General features: G+C 46.8%; 1 protein-coding gene across 1 annotated transcript; it reads left to right on the forward strand.

The window, feature by feature from the left end:
- Nucleotides 1-5,755: 5,755 nt before the first annotated feature.
- LOC127332552 (uncharacterized) lies at nucleotides 5,756-7,660 on the forward strand. Its single transcript, XM_051358861.2, has one exon. The coding sequence runs from the start codon at nucleotides 5,817-5,819 to the stop codon at nucleotides 7,458-7,460; it is 1,644 nt and encodes a 547-aa protein (XP_051214821.1). The 5' UTR covers nucleotides 5,756-5,816; the 3' UTR covers nucleotides 7,461-7,660.
- The last annotated feature ends 10,956 nt before the right edge of the window (nucleotides 7,661-18,616 follow it).

Here is an 18,616-nt window from a genome sequence, read left to right on the forward strand (position 1 = left end):
ATGAAGATATATATGTGATATGATGAAGAAGAAGAAATGAAGATGGAGTTCTTATGTGGAACTCAATATTAGCCATGCTCTATCTTATGTGAGTATGAGAAGATACAAGGTTGAGTTGGGAAAGTTCAAGATGAGCATCTTGAGTGAATCACATGCTTGAAGCTTGCCGTCCATTTGGTGATAATGGGCATGTGAAGATGTGCATCAATGGAGCTTTCCCGTCATAGTGTAGGGGGGAGCATTTGTGAGTCTTCACAAAGCAACATTGATCAAGTGAGGCATTCCGGCTTGAGTGAATCTTGAAGAGTTATCATCAAGATCGAGCGGGATGCGCAAGGCAAAGGTATGGCCTTGCTAGGTTTTCCTTTTACCGGTCTCAAGGTGGATGTTGGGAGACCGGATTATAGGATAGATAGCCGCACTATTAAGAGGGGCTTTCAGTTGGGTAACTTGATCACATCGTCTTAGGGAGCTCAATCCTTTGCATACTTTGCATATCCTTATTGCTTCTTGGTGTTTCTATGTGTAAGGTTCTTGAGCTTGTTGCTAGCTTTACAACAAGCCCAAGTTCATCGAAAACGGAGTTCGCATGCATCTTCTATTGCGTTTTCGAGGTTGGGAGATTTTACCGGTTATTCATGATATAAGGTTCTACCTTTTATATTCATGATAAAATTCCCTTCTGCAGATTCTTGAGTTTGCACTTTCTATAGGATAGCATTTATTGTTATCTTCCAAACAAAATTGGTTTCATTCGAATCGGAGTTCGGGAGCATTAGTTATTAAAGAAAAAGGAAAAAGGGAAAAGAATAAAAAGGAAAAAGAAAAAAGGAGGAGGGGCAGCCGGTCGGCCACCCGGCCTGCCAGGCCATGCGCCGGCCCACCCGGCCATGACCAGGCGCCAACCGGACCGGGCCAGGCGCCGGCCCACCCGGCCAGCCAACCGACCTGCCGCCTCACCCGGCCCAGCGCCGGCGCCGCCGGCCTGCTCGGCTCCCTGCCCGGCCGACCGGCCTCCTGGCCGGGCCGGGCCGGGCCTCACACGCCCCGCGCCAACCCAGCCTCCCCCGCGCGGCCTGCGCTTTCCGCCGCCCAGTGCGGCGCGCGCCCCGCCCGGCTGCTGGTCTAGCTGGGCCGGACCCTAGACCGGCCTCCCCAGCCCACAATCCGGTCAGCCGGTTGCCAGGCCGGCTGGGGCGATTTTCAGCCCGTTTTTCTTGCGTTTTCTTTGTCTTTTTCCCCCAACAGCTATATTTGCTTCCTAGCTATAAATAGCCCTTTCTTCCATCTTGAGCTATGTAGTTCTTCCCCTTTCTTCACCTCCATTGTTGCTCTTGGAAGAACTTGCTCTCCCCTTTGATTCCTCCAACCATTCTTGCTCATTCTTGAGGATTTGAGAGAGGAGATCTAGATCTACACTTCCACCAAACCATTTCTTCTCTAAGTGAGGGAATCTCTTGGGATCTAGATCTTGGAGTCTTTGGTTGACTTTCCCCTTTGTTCTTCCTCTCCAATCTCATCTTAGCATTTGTTGCTTGGGTGGGATTTGAGAGTGAAGGACTTGAACACCTCTAGTGTTCTTGCTTTGCATCATTGCATAGTGTTGAGCTCTCCACCACGATTAGTTCGAGTGAGAGACCGTGAGCTTGTTACTCTTGGAGGGAGACCTCCTAGTTGGCTTGGTGGTTGGTGCTCCGGTAATCTCTTCAAGAAGATTGTGAAGAGGCCCGGGCTTCTCCTTCGTGGAGCTTGTGAAGTGGTTGTGGAGCTTGCCATCTCCGGAGCGGAGGAAAAGCTAACCATAAGGAAAGGGCCATTATCCTTCGTGGGTGTGGTTCGGAGAATAGGGTGAGCCTTCGTGGCGCGGGGAATCCTTCGTGGGACCTCCACTCCTCCAAACGTGACGTACCTTCTTGCAAAGGAAGGGAACACGGGAATACATCCTCGTCTCCGCGTGCCTCGGTTATTTCTATACCCGAGCTCTCTTTCCTTGTGATAGCCATCGTGCTTGAAGTACATATATCTTGCTATCACTTGTGCTACATATATCTTGTGCCTATCTTGCTTAGCTCTAGTTGCTATTGTTACACTTAGTTGAGCTTAGCATATTTAGGGTTTGTGCTTGTAAACTAAACAATAGTTTAATTCCGCATTATTACAAGACAAATCCGTAAGAGTTTTTAATTGCCTATTCACCCCCCCTCTAGGCGATATCTCGATCTTTCAAATGGAATGCCTCATACTTTGTCGACCAACCATCTAATCATCGGCAAGTACAAAAACACCACCAAACCAGCAACCATGGTGACATAAGTCAAGATGCTCAAACACACATAGCATGGAGCAGATGCTCCAAAGGGATTATTCATCACTTGGTATAGATCAAGTGATGCTGGCAAAAGAGAGGCCAATCAAGAACCAGTAAATCCAGTAAGAGATAGATATCTCTATTTTCATCAAAGCCAACAAGAAATAGAAATTTATCATTACTCAGTTGAGTTCAAAACAAAGCTGGGGTACCATAAGGGAAAACTCATCACTTTGTAGTAACCAAGTGATGCTGGCAAGAGAGAGGCCAAGCCTGAGCTAGTCAATCCAGTAGAGATGGATATGCATAAGTAAGCAAGAACACATAGCCTATCCAAGTTAACCAGATAAAACCAACCTTGACAGCCAACTTAATAATCTAGCATCACCTAGTCTTTTAAACCATCAGAAACTTCCCATTTTCTTCAAAGGATACCACAGTGGCATTCATTTACATGATCCCCTACTGTGGATATCTCTATTTTCATCAAAGCCAAGAAGAAATAGAAATTTATCATTACTCAGTTGAGTTCAAAACAAAGCTGGGGTACCATAAGGGATTACTCATCACTTGGTAGTAACCAAGTGATGCTGGCAAGAGAGAGGCCAAGCCTTAGCTAGTCAATCTAGTAGAGATGGATATGCATAAGTAAGAAAGAACACATAGCCTATCCAAGTTAACCAGATAAAACCAACCTTGACAGCCAACTTAATAACCTAGCATCACCTAGTCTTTTAAACCATCAGAAACTTCCCATTTTCTTCAAAGGATACCACAGTGGTATTCATTTACATGATTCCCTACTGTGAATATCTCTATTTTCACCAAAACGAACCAATTATCCAACTATGAGATGCAACCAGTGGTAGTAGCAAGAGCTAATGAGGTCACATCACAGCACAAGCAATCGCACCAGTGAACCACTGCTAAGATTACACCAACCATACATTCATCCAAGCCAACAAGAATTAGAAATTTATTATTACTCAGTTGAGTTCAAAACAAAGCTAGGGTACCCAACACTAGTTGGCTTCCATCCAAGCTTCAATAACACATCAAAGGAATCATTACTGCATATGCAGTTCATCCAATTATCTGACATCAATAAAGAAAACCTTTTCAGATAATTGAATTAGACAACAACAATCATACCAGGATGCTATGGAAGCATCAAGGCACATCACCAAAACCCTCCAGCATGCTTTTACAAGCATGAGCGGTCACCAATACATGGTGAGAAGCTACAGATACATAGCAATAGCATAGGACATTAAGTAAAAGGCATGAGCAATGAGCCAGTAAGTAAATCACTAGCACATGAGATCATTTGACCATTTAGAGCATGCACACACAAGCAATAGCAACAGTAGTTCACCAGGACAATGACAGCAACAATGACATCAAGTTAGGATAGATAGATAGATAGATGCATCCAGTAGCACATCAACAGCAACAGCAGCCAGTAGCACAGCAACAGCAACAACATCACAACCAGAGCAACACACGAGCATTCCGTTGAGCACCTTGTGCTCACGCTGGAGAGGAATTAAGAGGGAGGGGAGGGGAGGGGAGATAGTTCACCGACGACAGGAGTGGAGGAGGAGGTTGACGATGACGGCAGGGGTGTAGGAGGAGGAGGACGCGGCGGCTCCTCCACCGTGACGCGACGCCGGCCCCTCCTCCACCTTGATGCAGCGGCCCCTCCTCGTCGTACCGGCAGCTTGTGCTACAGGTGGCGGGGACGGGAGGAGCGTGGCGGCATGCGGCCCTCGCGGAGGAAGGCGGCGGCGACGGAGATGGCGACGGCGACGCCAGCGCTCACCATGGCGGCGCGCGGAGGAGAGGGGAGAGGTGTACGGGCGCACGGAGGTGAAACGGGTGGGGAGGGGTACGGGGCATAATATAAGTTCCACTATTTCTGTGGCGCACCACAACAAGTGCGCCACTGAACAAGTTATTTCTGTGGCGCACCATAAAAAGTGTGCCACTGAACAAGTTATTTTTGTGGTGCACCCCGCCTGTGCGCCACAGAATTAGTGGAATCTATGATTAGGGGTGTCAGGGTGTGGGCCCCATCTTGTTTCTGTGGCGCACTTATTGTTGCTGCGCCACAAAAATAAGCTATTTTTGTGGCGCACCATACCAGGTGCACCACAAAAAAACTTTCTGTGGCGCATATTCGTTCAGTGCGCCACAAAAATAAGATCTCACCTATAAAACTTTTCCTACTAGTGGAACATGTGCCGGCGCCCCCAATATCGCACTATTGATGCTGCTACCGGCTATCATTTTGGGCACACTGGTGGTGGGTGGAGGTGCTCTTAGATTCGTACTGGTACGTAGTTACATATTATACCAATTTCATTTCAGATATGTTGCTATTTTTTCATTGAAGTTGGTCAAAATCTAACTTTTTTTACTTACAACAAGAGGTAGAGGTACACTTATTTAAGAATGGAGGGAGTAACTTTTGCGACATATATCTTATATTTTAATTTAGAAGTTATGGTCAACTTTTTCTTAAACTACATGCAAGCATGTTAAGCTGTACTGAAAGGGAGTATTTCCCCCTATGTTTTGGTACAACATCCTTTAGCTTTTGTGGTCGGAGAGATTGTTTTTGCCAGGGTTAGGACATTTTAGATCAAAAGAGAGAGTGCATGTACGCACTCTAGTGCTTCGCTTCTCCTGCTAGAGCCGATTGTTATTTTAAATTTAAATTTAGTCCAGAATTTGTCTAGCAATACATGATTTTATGTAATGATATGCTATATACATGTCCCAAAGTAGTGTTGAACTAGTATCAATAAAAATAAAGTTTACAACTCGTCTACAACTGAGAGACACTTACACACTCACCTAAGACCCAGTTATAACACGTGTACAACTGATTTGCAGTTTATCACACAATAAACACCGTCACTAGTCTAATAAGAACCATTTTATAAAAATAAGTTCCAAAAAGTATAGTAAATAATATTTAAAATGGTAAAAAATGTAAGAAGAAAAGGAAATAAGAACATATGAAATACAAACAAAAAGTAAAAATACATATAATTAAATAAAATTAAAAGTAAAAAAGGAATAAAGGAAAAAAAGAAAAATTAATAAGAAATAAGGCAAATGTAAAATGATAAAAAAAAGAATAGCAAATGAAAGATAATGTACTCCGTTCGATCCATATTAAATGTTGCTGATTTACCATTTTTTAAAAGAAAGAACCAGCCCAATACTATATATTACTTCGACATACAGCCCAAAGAGGCCCAAATGGCGAGAAACAAGCAAAACAAACAGAAAAGGCCTTAGAAGCCCACATGCTATAACCTTTACTACGTCCGGCCTGAACTCAGCACACCACATATCCTGTGTGGCCAGCAATGGCTCCATATTCCAAATCTTCATTCGCGCCATGACTTACACCGCACATTGCACACCACAGGACTATAGAAACTTAGAAACAGCGCCATCACGGCCACGCATCCAGTGCTTCACCTAGCCACAACAGATGGACGAGGTGTGGCCGTGGCTGGCTTCCCTCCCTCCTCCCGGCCCCGACACACCGCCCCGTTCATCCTTTTCCCTCGCCGCCTCCGATGATGGCGCCTCCATCGTCTTGCAGACCGACTTCACCAGTGGCTCTGTCGGCAGCACGGCTGAGTCAGTTCTCGTCGCTTTCTCCTTAACCGTAGACAGTGCCAACGGCGTGGCGCACGCGCTCTGGACGTCGGAGACATTCGCCGCCGACTCTCTGGTCGCCTCACGGTTGCAGCTGCTGGGTCAGCTCCTAGATGAGGTGATCGCGCTCTCGCCGTCCATCCCTTCCTTGGGGCCGGACGCGTCCGAGCCCAAGCTGGACGCGGAGGTTGTCTCTGCCGTCATCGAGGCAACAGGCACCGATGGCTCCGCCTTCTTCTCGCTAGCTCTGCTTCTGCGCCTCTTCTGGCTGTGCGCTCTGGAGGCCCCCGCGGACTTTGGGTATCTCTTCTTCCACGCTTTTGGCGCAGAGATCGAGCGCGCCCTCGGCAGCTGCGCGCCGGCGCTCGGCGTCTTCCTGCTCTCCATTGGCCCGGACGTGGAGGATCGGTTCATGCGGTCGCTCGGCTACATGCTCGCCAAGTGGTGCTTGCTCCGGGAGATGCAAGCACCCACCCCGGCGAAGGCCGGTACCGGGGTGCACCCAAGTGCATGCTTGTCCTACGCCACCGAGGTGCACGGCCTTTGGGTCTTGAAAGGGTACGCGCCGGTGCTCGCCATGCCACGCATCGCCGGCGCGTCATCGGTGCCCATTACGGCCTTGCCGCATGAGCTGCCCGAGGAGCCGGCGCTGCGGTACGGCTTGGTGCACCAGCAGCTGGAGGTCGTGGCGCAGCTGGAGTACGCGGTGAGCGTGCGCGACAAGAGGTTCATAGGCGTCGGCGTGCGCGTCGACAACATCCGGGTGCGCGTCGTGCGGCTCGGGTACCGGAAGAACGACGCGGACGCCACCGAGGGAGACGTCGAAGACGATGTCATGGACGGCGAGAGGCACTTCCCTTCCCGTATCCGCCTCTGGGTCGGCCCTAGGTTCGGCTCGTCCTACGCCACTGGCCCAAGCCTGGGCCGGTCGACGGGGAACCCGGAACGGGAGGTCGAGGCGACACGCACCGTCAAGGGCGCCTTCTCCGGCGCCACCAAGCTAGCCAGCAGCAACGGCGGTCCAAGGGTGAAGGCCAAGATGCGCACGTCCGCGCGGACACGAAACAGGAGCTGGAGGTGGGAGCAGGAGGCGGAGGGCAGCGCCGGCGTGTTCGAGGGCGTGCTGTGCGACCCGGCAACCGGGACCGAGGTGTCTGCGTGGCGCACGGGGGGCAACGGCGGGGCGGGAGAGGCCGACCCGCGCAACGGCATGAGGCGCCGCTACGGCGGTCCTGGGCGCGCGTTCATCAAGATGCGGGGGCTGATTGTGGCCAGCGACGAGCTGCCGGAGAAGGTGACGTGGAGGGTGGGGAGGGAGGCGGAGGGGAGGACGATGCGGTGGCGCGTGGGTCTCAAAGTCTGGGTGAGCTACCTGCCCAACCAAGTCAGAAGCCGGCACTTCGAGACGAGGTGCGTCGAGTGGGCGCACGAGGTCGAATTGCCGCTTGTCGCTGCTAATGGCGACGAGAGGTGACCAAGGTAGTTCGTCGTGTGCTTCAATTTGACACACACGATGACACATTGTAGTGCAAAACACTGAAACATAGCATAGGGCGACTCGATCAAAAATTTGTACACTACTGTATATATTCCGGAGACTGAGATGTATCCAATATCAAGTAGAAATGCTGACTAAATTATGGATTCACATTAATTAAGGAGGTAATCTGAGAAGTACTAATAAGTGTTTTAGGTTTATCTAAACACAAATGTATCTAGACATATCTTAGTTATAGATTACATCAGTATCTAAAAAAAATTGAGACACTTATTTTTGGATGGAGAGAGTATATAAGTTTTGAATTCCAAAGGAGGTTATAGAAATAGTAGATATGTCTATTATAAATGGGCATGGCCAGCCCAGCTCAGTCGACCCAACCTAGCATGACCCAAAATTTCTGAGTAGACCAGGCCCGTGCGAATATTGAGCCCAATAGCCAGGCCGCTTCGGGTTGTGCATAGGTTTTATGCGAAATAAGGAAGAGGTCCAACATGTGGCCTAAGGCTAAATGGGTTTTTCCTCTAATTTGTTAGGTATGTGCCACAAATATAGGCTCGACGGCCGAGTCGACCCGAGACTGAGGTTTCCGCATCGGTATTTGTTAGGCCCGACTCAAAGGATGGGCGGGTATATCATTGGGCAGCCACACCCCAGGTGGTTAGCACGGTGCTAGTCGTTGAAAGAGAAGAAGAAGGAAAACTCCATGGAGTGCGAAGGCCGGTATATTTTATCAGTGAAGTTTTATCTCCTTCAAAACAGCGGTACCCGCAGTACCAGAAGTTAGCATATGGAGTATTCACGACAGCAAGAAAATTGCGCCACTATTTTTCGGCACACCCGATCATAGTGGTCAATGAAGCACCTCTATCACATATACTGAATAATCCAGAAGCTACAGGACGTGTCTCCCTTTGGGGAATAGAACTCTCCCCTCGGGACATCACGTATGAAAAAAGAAAAGCAATCAAGTCGCAAATTCTGCCAGATTTCATTGCAGAGTGGATGGAACTACAAAATACAGGACCCCCAGATTTGTCGAGAACCTGGACCATGAACTTCGATGGATCCAAGAGAGTAGAAGGAGCTGGTGCAGGGGTGATACTCATATCACCTGAAGGCGACAAATTAAAGTACGTCCTACGGATGACGTTCCCGAACGCATCTAACAATGAAGCAGAATATGAAGCCCTTATACACAGGATGAAGATGGCGAAAGCTTGCGGCGCAACTCGACTAAAAATCTTCGGCGACTCACAATTGGTAGCTCAGCAGGTTATGAACCAATGTGATGCAGTCAACGACAGTATGGTGGCATACAAGGAGGTATACAACGAACTCGAGAAGCTGTTTGATGGATGCGAAGTAAATCACATCAGTAGGCTGAGCAACGACGAAGCCGATGTTCTTGCAAACATCGGGTCGCAGTGCCTTGCAATACCGCCAGGAGTGTTTTGGGAAGAAATAGCTGAGAGATCCACAAAGCCAAAGAAGGCGCAGAAGAAAACGAAGGAGGAGAAAACGTCGGCGCCTCTCAAAGAAGCTCTAGATGAAGAAGAGGACCAGGAGCTGGTGATGATGGTAGAAGTTCCATGGATGCAAGCGTACATATCGTATATCCTAAGGAAAGAAATACCCGAAGATCCAGTTGAAGCAAGGCGAGTTATTCGACGATCCAAAGCCTTCACAGTGGTCAAAGGGGAGTTATACAAGCGAACTATTTCGGGCGTGCTGCAAAGGTGCGTTACACCCGAAGAAGGAAGGAAAATCCTAAAAGACGTACACGAGGGAATATGTGGTCACCACGCGAGCAGTCGAGCTATTGCAGCCAAGGTCTTTCGGGCTGGATTTTACTGGTTGCCAACGATTGATGATGCAAAAGAGATAGTACGAACCTGCGACGCGTGCCAAAGATTTGCCGCAAAACCCCACTCTCCGGCGGCAGAGCTGATGCCAATACCACTGTCTTGGCCGTTTGCCCAATGGGGACTTGATATGGTGGGAAAATTGTACAAAGTTTCGCCAGGAGGATACGAGTACATGTTGGTTGCTGTTGATAAATTCACCAAGTGGATAGAAGCAAAGCCGATAAATTCACCAGATGGAGAATCAGCAGTCAAATTCGTGAAGGGCATCATTTTTCGATTTGGAGTACCTCACAGCATCGTCACAGACAATGGCAGTAACTTTACGTCCAAGGAATTCAAGGAATACTGCGCGGAAGTAGGCATCAAATTGCACTTCGCGTCAGTTGGGCACCCGCAAACCAATGGCCAAGTCGAGAATGCCAATGGTATCATCTGCAACGGTATCAAAAAGCGTCTGCAAGGACCACTTGAAAAGGCTCGACATACCTGGCCAGAAGAATTGCCAAGTGTTTTGTGGAGTATCCGAACAACACCAAATACGGCGACACAAGAAACTCCGTTCTTCCTCGTCCACGGACCTGAGGCAGTACTTCCAATTGAGATAGAGCATGTGTGGCGACCCCGGAGGTCAGGGCTAGACAAACCCAGATCCTCATCTGGCATAAGCCTAACCTAGATCTCTAGAGCCTACAGGGTGAGAATCGGTAACACAACAGTGACTCTACGACTCAAAGAGTAATACAAGCTCATAACTGAGCGAAGAACCAAAGTATTACAAGCAGAGGTCACTGACCTGACATTTCATCAATCAATGGAGCGAAGTTATGCTATTCTAAATAGCAAGATAGCAAAAGGCCTAAGAGGCCATGAGCATAACGGCGACGTCCCAGCCCATAGATTCCAGGCTGCCACCTGGGAATCCCAAGCTACTCGTCGATGTCGACTGAGAAACCTTCATTTGTTGGAGCGTCTTCGTCTGAAACAAAGCATGCAAAGCTGAGTACAGGGACTCAGCAAGACTTAGTACAACCTGTTAGCAAAGCTGGTATGCGAGGCTTTATGTGGAGCTTATTTTGCGGAAAGCCAGTTTTCATTTATAAACAAGAGAGAGCAGAAGCTCGTTATTCAGATCATTTTCAAAAGGGGGTAAGAGAGCGATATCACTAGCTCTACTGATCATCATATTGAATCCACCGAATCTTCATCATCAGCTGAACCTATCAACTAGGAGCACCCCCTCGATACCCTGAGGAGGGATCCTTATCACACATTGATTCCAAGTTTTACGATTAGGTTCATGTTGTCTATGATCACAGAATCCATCACCAAGTCGTCCGTAACCGTGGACACGGCTTTTCGAAAAGATTTACCCTGCAGGGGTGTACAACTTTACCCACACGCGTCGACCGACTCTTAGCACCGTCATGTACACGCTTCCTTGGCGTGCCGGTAGAGGGTGGTCGACCAAAACCTTTCCCTTACTTCGCCTATTCCATGAATCAATCTAACTGGGGAACTCCGTCATCGTAGGTAGCCATTCTCCGAGGCGGTCCCAGTCATTGTGCGCAGGGGATCCAGTTCAATGCCTCCAGCATCCTTCACCCTAGCCACGTCCCTGTATGATGCACCTTTGAAAACCTTTTCCGCGCCTTCGCCATGCAGAATGCCAAATGGAACTCGCAAACTAATTGACTCATAGGTAAGCTAGGCAAGTTCGGGCCAAGGGGTTCCCATGGGCCCCGTGTGGCTGTACGCTCAGTCTTGGTTCCGAAGGCGAGAACTCAGGTCCTAGTATCGGCGAGAACGAGTCAAATCACCACATCCCCATGTGGCGGCCCATCCAAGCCTTTAACAAGTTTAATTATCATCAGTGATCTTACCACGTCATCCTGCCATACTAGGTTCATTCACAGCTCTGATTCATCATCCGGATGGATCAGAATTCGTCAACTAAGCATGGCTAAGCATATTCGATAACATGGCTCTAGCGATGCACACATAGCTCAAATCTAGTCTTGCTGGGAGCAGTGGATCAGGGTATTTAGGCTACAAGGATGTAAATGCAACACACATAGGATAACTATACCTGCCGATAAAACATGTTGGAAACGAATGCAATATGTAGGAACCAGAAGTAAAAGCATTTCAAAATTATAATATGAACCAGGCTAGGGCTTGCCTTTGTCCCTGACAAACCAATGTGGATCTTCGGAGATCCCATGCTTGACTTGTTCGTCGGTGGACAGACATTGACCTTCGGTGTCTTCATCGTCTCGGGCACTTGCTCTATCGATCGCGAAGAAGCAAACACCGGAAAGGTAAAAGAACAATCATCACATGGCATCAATGCAATGCGCATTTAACATATGATGATATGACATGTTAATTAGGTACTGAAATAACCCTAAGACGTCATCAATTTAACTGGGGTTCGACGGGACTAGGGTTAGCAGTTCCGGAACCTCGGAGGGGTTGATTTAGTTCTTCTAAAACAACTAGGGTTCAAAATTTCTTAACAATGCATGATTTTGTAACCAAAATATAGATCTCATTTTTCTGAAAATTTTGATATATTATACGTATTTTCTGATTTTATATGAAATAGTTATATATTTTACAAGTTCCGTTTATTTTCTGAAAACGGAAAAACTAAATACGAAATTACTCTTTTAAACTCCTCGGAAAAGATGTCACGTATGTTGTTAGGTAACACTTGGTTCAAAACTTCGGTACTGAAGCTTTTATACTGAAGACAACTGTTCAAACATCAGACTAAGCTGATGGTTTCGTGTGCTGTAGCTCCTCTCCTAAAAACCTAAACTGAACATCGACTCTCAGCTACAGCCGTTTCTCTGAGAACTAACAGCTGCTGATTGTTGAATTCGGAGATGTCTCAGATTGGCATGTCTTTACATTACAGGCAAAGTGAGTTTCGGTAGAGACAAAGATGCAAGTAAGGAACGTACTACTCACGAGTATTCAGATTAGTACGCTACTACTGCTAGCAGGAATAGAAGCGATCAGTGTAAAATATACATGCCAGATACGTATAGGTACAAGGAGTACTCTCTGGCCGAGCAAGGACTCGGTGATTGAGCGCAAACAGTGACGCGGCATGGCGCGCGTTGGATGCGCTCGTCATGGCGGACCTAATAGCAGCGGCGCTGCCAGCTTTTGTTCACCTGAACATGGCCGGCGACGACCTACCACGGTGGGGCACGGCGGCGTACGGCGCGGGGCCAAACCAGAGGAGGAGGGAGCCCGAGGAGAAGTCCTTGAGGACCAGTGGCTCACCAGGAACGCGAAGGAGAGCTCGGCGAGGCCGGGCGAGGCCTGCAGGCGCCGCGGCGGCCGTGGGCGTCCTCGCCGGCCGTGGGGAAGACGAGGTTGTGGCGGCCGATTGTGGCCTCCCCTCGTCGATTCCTTCGACGGGGAGGAGCAGCAGGAGGAGGCGGAGCCGGTGGTGGTCGCGGTTGGGCGCGGGGATGGCCGGAACGGCGGCGACGGTGAGGTGGCCGTGGGCTAGGGTTTCGGGCGCGCTCACAGAGAGAGAGGGAGAGAACGATGGGGAGAGGAAGAGGATCAGGACGAGGGAGAGGCGTTCGGGGAAGAGGCTCCAGGACGTCTCCTCGTCAAGGAGGCGAGCATGAGGTGGCCGGCGTTGGCCTCTGTCGGCAGGGCACGCAGGTGCCTGCCTGGCAGAGGTAGAAGACAGGGAACATTTTTCAGAAAACCCCCTAGGTCTTGGGGATTTCCAGGGAAAGTTATAAACAGATCAGATTTCCATGCCATTTGCTATTTTTGCAACCTTTTGAGAGATTCAAAATGACTGCAAATTTTATATAAAATATTTAGTGGCCTTCCTATTTATATCAAAGGTCCACATATTTGGTTTTGAACATTTGAAACATTTTGGGAGAATTTAAATCGAGGGAAGTCTGCAAACATTTTGGGTTTCCACTTTATTGAAAGTGTGAATTTTCTTAATGCAATTTACATGATGCTCATGAATGCACAAACAATACTAATTAGGGTTTAGCAAAAAGAGGGGTGTTACAATCTATCCCCCTTAAAAGAATCTCGTCCCGAGATTCCAAGGTAGGAATAGAGAAGGTAACAAGAACTACACCGGTCTTCAACGATCTGGTCGACAACACGACTGTCTTCCTTCATGAAGAGGTCAATCCACGACACAGTGAATGAAGCTGATCCACCACACACGAATGAAGCGCTTCATTTTCTTCCTTTGAAGTTGCTCAGCAGCTCCTACAGGAAAGAGGGAATGACACTGGACGATGGATCTTCACGAAGATCGAGCATCTCATGGTCAACTCATGGAAGGAGTGCTTAGAAACAACTCTTGAGCTAACAAACATGAAACACGTCAAGATAACGGAGGAGACAAAAGAAGTTTCAATTTTTTGGTAGGCAATTGCTCCATGCTTGACAAGAATACAAAGGGACAAGATAGCGAGGAGTTAAACTGCCTTTGATACCATATCGAAGCACTCTTATAGAGGGTTACTCGTAGAAGCACGAATGATTATCCAACCAGAGCAACTTTGGATTTCAAAATCATAGTCACTCTTTTGGTATGGGTACATGAAACGATTGAAGTGTATTCAAAAGGCTGGGGCCTAGATGACTGATGAATTCACACAACGTGTGAATTGATTAGATCTTCAAGTACAAACCAAAGGAAGGGAAAGAGCACTGGCTACTGAAGGGTCAAGGTTTATGCTATTACTTCATGCTACTTAAACGAATAGACAACGGATATTTAGCATCCTAAGAAAAGATACTTCTCCCAGGATTTAAACTTTGGATATGACAAGAGGATTGTCATTCGGTTAAAGCTTGCTCAAAAGTACTGGAGTCACATATGGCTGACGAATTCACACAACGTGTGAATTAAAGAGATCTTCAAGTATAACCCAAAGGAAGGGAAAAGCATTGTCAAACGTCATAGCAATGATCAGCGGGGAGTAAAAAAATTTCTAACGGAGTTGTATTCACCGGAGAAAATGGTTTCGAGTGATTGATCGAGAGACTTTTAGCAACGCTGCTTCTATTGTTATCCTTGATGTTCTAGACACCAATATCAGGCTTCGGAATATCCTTCAATAAGTCATCAAGTGAAGGTCGGACTTTCGGACTGAAAAGACATCATAAGGGCAACTTCTAGAGTAAGTCACATAAGATCCTTATGGAGAGTGGTTATTCTTGTTACTTCAAGAGATTATGACACTAGACCTTCCGACTAATTGTGTTAACCACAACATCAATCTTGCCGGGATTACAAAGAGACCTATGTCATGAATCTTTGAGAAACACCAACCATCATTGCTGCTTGAGATTCAGCTTAAGTTAGGTGTAAAGCTATTTCAGACTCATAATATATGAATAGAACATTTGCAATAGTTACCACAAAGGTAAAGTTGCTAGATTCTCAAGTTATCGACTATAATGTCAAGTTCAAAAGATTGAGCTAGATTGCGTAATCCATGTGGTTGCGACTGCCAAAGGCAATTGCGTGCACATGAGCTTGCAATGTAACACAATTGAGTCCTGGTGGGGACATCAAAGAATATATGAAGTTATTAAACTTCTTCTCACTCTGGATCAAACCAGTCAGTGGCTTAGTGTGCATAGATGAACGTTTCAAGCAAGGGAGGTAACAACCTTCCATCTCAAGAATACTTTGCACATACATGACTGACTTGTGATGATTCCCGAGGGAAAAAAGAAATTCTACTCGAATTCACGGCGACATCTTTCAGCAATTGCACGTGAACCAGAGAATGTCACTTCTAGCATCCAGAGCACATACTTCGTGATAACACAAATATGGTTCTTAAAAGTTTCCAACATTAGTGCCAACTGTTCAATATGAACCACTTTAGACATGGAGGAAATAAGAATGTCATCGATGGACTCAACAACAAACTTATCAAAACAATCCAATGAGAGACTCATATATCGCATGAACGAGGCAAAAGTATTGGTCAGACCAAAGGATATGAAGATGTACCCAGTTGAAAGACCATTAGTAGAAACATCATCAAGATAGTCCTTAGGGCTGAGTTTGATTTGATGATAGCCCAAACTCAAATCAAATATGGGGAAGTTAGCATATCCATAAAGGAGATACTTCCTGACTTCAACACAAACAAAACTAGACATCCCTTTAAGAAGAATAAAGTCAGATAGAGCTTTTGTCCTTCAACTCTCCAAGTTGTTGTTTAAGCTCAACCAACTAGCTAGTCGAGGATATCCAGTACGGTTTCTTGGAGAAGTAGTGATTCAGACAACCAACGTACCCACGAACCTGACAACACAGTCATGTGAAAACATGGCGATACTTCTAGAAAGACATCCAGAATATCACGTACCACCGATATATCACTTCGTTCGCAAGGGAAACTTGCTTTTCAAAGCAGCTGATGTGGTCTTCAGAGCTTCGGCGTGAACCTAACTCTTTGACCGAAGAAGGTGCACATGAACAACAGACTTGGGAGCATAGTCAAACTTCGCTTAGTGATTGGTTAAACAATCATGCTAAGAATGACACAAACGTCCTTGAATTTCAAAGCAATGAGAATTGCTAAGAATCTCGGATCACCACATCAATACAAACACCCCAACATTCCCATGCACGGACAACTCAGAGGAAGGACGAGTAAAGATATGTAAGAGCACCACTTCATCGATAATGCCATGAGTAGCATGACCTATAGATATAAAAGAGTGTGATACTCTAAGGTAGAACAGAATAGAAAGTGCATAAACCTCACATTTTGCGGATTACAACACTTTAACCGGGTCCTAGAAAAGGACGAGGTACTGGAGTTTGTTTCTCCTGACATTCTGAAGTGGAATGTCTTGACATACCACAAGGGTAACATGCACTAGAACATTCCAATGCACAATTACAACTTGGCTGCTAACTAGCAGACAAAGGCCGAAAAGAAACTGAAGAGGAGGAACATGATTAGGATAAAAAATCCTGAGATGTAGATGCACATGATAACACTCTTGCTGAACTCATGTGGAAAAGGATTGTGCGGCAGAGTCACGGACATAGATGTGAGACTCACAAAGAGCACTCTTGCCGTGATCAATTTGATTCCATTACAGAACCTCTGCCATAACTAATGGTAGGAAAGATCTTTTGTTGCCACAATTCAATCACGACTACAACCAATACTTGAGGGCTAGGTGGATTTGAAGTTAGCCATCCTGATGTATGGATTGACCATGGAAAACATGGGTCAATGGAATGGATCTTGGGTTAAAGGCCAGCATCATGCACTGAATTCAAAAGAACCTAGCACAATCCGGGACCTTCGGTTCAAGTCCAAGGGTTAAAACACGGAAAAAAGAGTAATTACTATGTGAGTGACACATAGGACACTTCGAGGTAGTAATCACAAGGTAAATGTCAAGAGGCCATACCTAGCTTCAGAAGTACCCGAGCTAATAAAAAGGAGATATCTGAGGTGAAAGGAAACCTCGAAGTCTAGAACAGAATAATGTGGAACCCACAAAGTAGAGAGATCATGATGGAAAGAAATCACTCGATTGAAATGAAACAAAGAGAGAACAAAGAACACACAAGAGTTTAGAGAACTCAACTCTAAGTCAACTGGTTATGGAACGACCTGCCCTTGAGGCACCTAAGTTTAGAAAGACCAGAAGAGATAATAAAACCTTTTCAAATCAACACAAGGTAAGGTGACTCTGAATTAGAGCGATACCAGATAAGGAGTAAAAATAATCCTAATCAGATTTTCGCAAATGCTTTTAGCTTTTAAATAGTTTTCGCAAACACTAGACTCAACTCGACCAATAGAAAGGGTTCTCCTACAGGCGGTCCTGCTCTGATACCAAAACCTGTGGCGACCCCGGAGGTCAGGGCTAGACAAACCCAGATCCTCATCTGGCATAACCCTAACCTAGATCTCTAGGGCCTACAGGGTGAGAATCGGTAACACAACAGTGACTCTACGACTCAAAGAGTAATACAAGCTCATAACTGAGCGAAGAACCAAAGTATTACAAGCAGAGGTCACTGACCTGACATTTCATCAATCAACGGAAGCGAAGTTATGCTATTCTAAATAGCAAGATAGCAAAAGGCCTAAGAGGCCATGAGCATAACGGCGACGTCCCAGCCCATAGATTACAGGCTGCCACCTGGGAATCCCAAGCTACTCGTCGATGTCGACCGAGAAACCTTCATTTGTTGGAGCGTCTTCGTCTGAAACAAAGCATGCAAAGCTGAGTACAGGGACTCAGCAAGACTTAGTACAACCTGTTAGCAAAGCTGGTATGCGAGGCTTTATGTGGAGCTTATTTTGCGGAAAGCCAGTTTTCATTTATAAACAAGAGAGAGCAGAAGCTCGTTATTCAGATCATTTTCAAAAGGGGGTAAGAGAGCGATATCACTAGCTCTACTGATCATCATATTGAATCCACCGAATCTTCATCATCAGCTGAACCTATCAACTAGGAGCACCCCCTCGATACCCTGAGGAGGGATCCTTATCACACATTGATTCCAAGTTTTACGATTAGGTTCATGTTGTCTATGATCACAGAATCCATCACCAAGTCGTCCGTAACCGTGGACACGGCTTTTCGAAAAGATTTACCCTGCAGGGGTATACAACTTTACCCACACGCGTCGACCGACTCTTAGCACCGTCATGTACACGCTTCCTTGGCGTGCCGGTAGAGGGTGGTCGACCAAAATCTTTCCCTTGCTTCGCCTATTCCATGAGTCAATCTAACTGGGGTACTCCGTCATCGTAGGTAGCCATTCTCCGAGGCGGTCCCGGTCATTGTGCGCAGGGGATCCAGTTCAATGCTTCCAGCATCCTTCACCCTAGCCACGTCCCTGTATGATGCACCTTTGAAAACCTTTTCCGCGCCTTCGCCATGCAGAATGCCAAATGGAACTCGCAAACTAATTGACTCATGGGTAAGCTAGGCAAGTTCGGGCCAAGGGGTTCCCATGGGCCCCGTGTGGCTGTACGCTCAGTCTTGGTTCCGAAGGCGAGAACTCAGATCCTAGTATCGGCGAGAACGAGTCAAATCACCACATCCCCATGTGGCGGCCCATCCAAGCCTTTAACAAGTTTAATTATCATCAGTGATCTTACCACGTCATCCTGCCATACTAGGTTCATTCGCAGCTCTGATTCATCATCCGGATGGATCAGAATTCGTCAACTAAGCATGGCTAAGCATATTCGATAACAC

The sequence above is a fragment of the Lolium perenne genome, chromosome 4, assembly GCF_019359855.2.
Source record: "Lolium perenne isolate Kyuss_39 chromosome 4, Kyuss_2.0, whole genome shotgun sequence".
Taxonomy (NCBI): Eukaryota; Viridiplantae; Streptophyta; class Magnoliopsida; order Poales; family Poaceae; genus Lolium; species Lolium perenne.

Excerpts from the sequence above, each read along its gene's own strand:
- LOC127332552 (XM_051358861.2), top strand. The coding sequence starts at position 5,817 with ATGGACGAGGTGTGGCCGTGGCTGGCTTCCCTCCCTCCTCCCGGCCCC.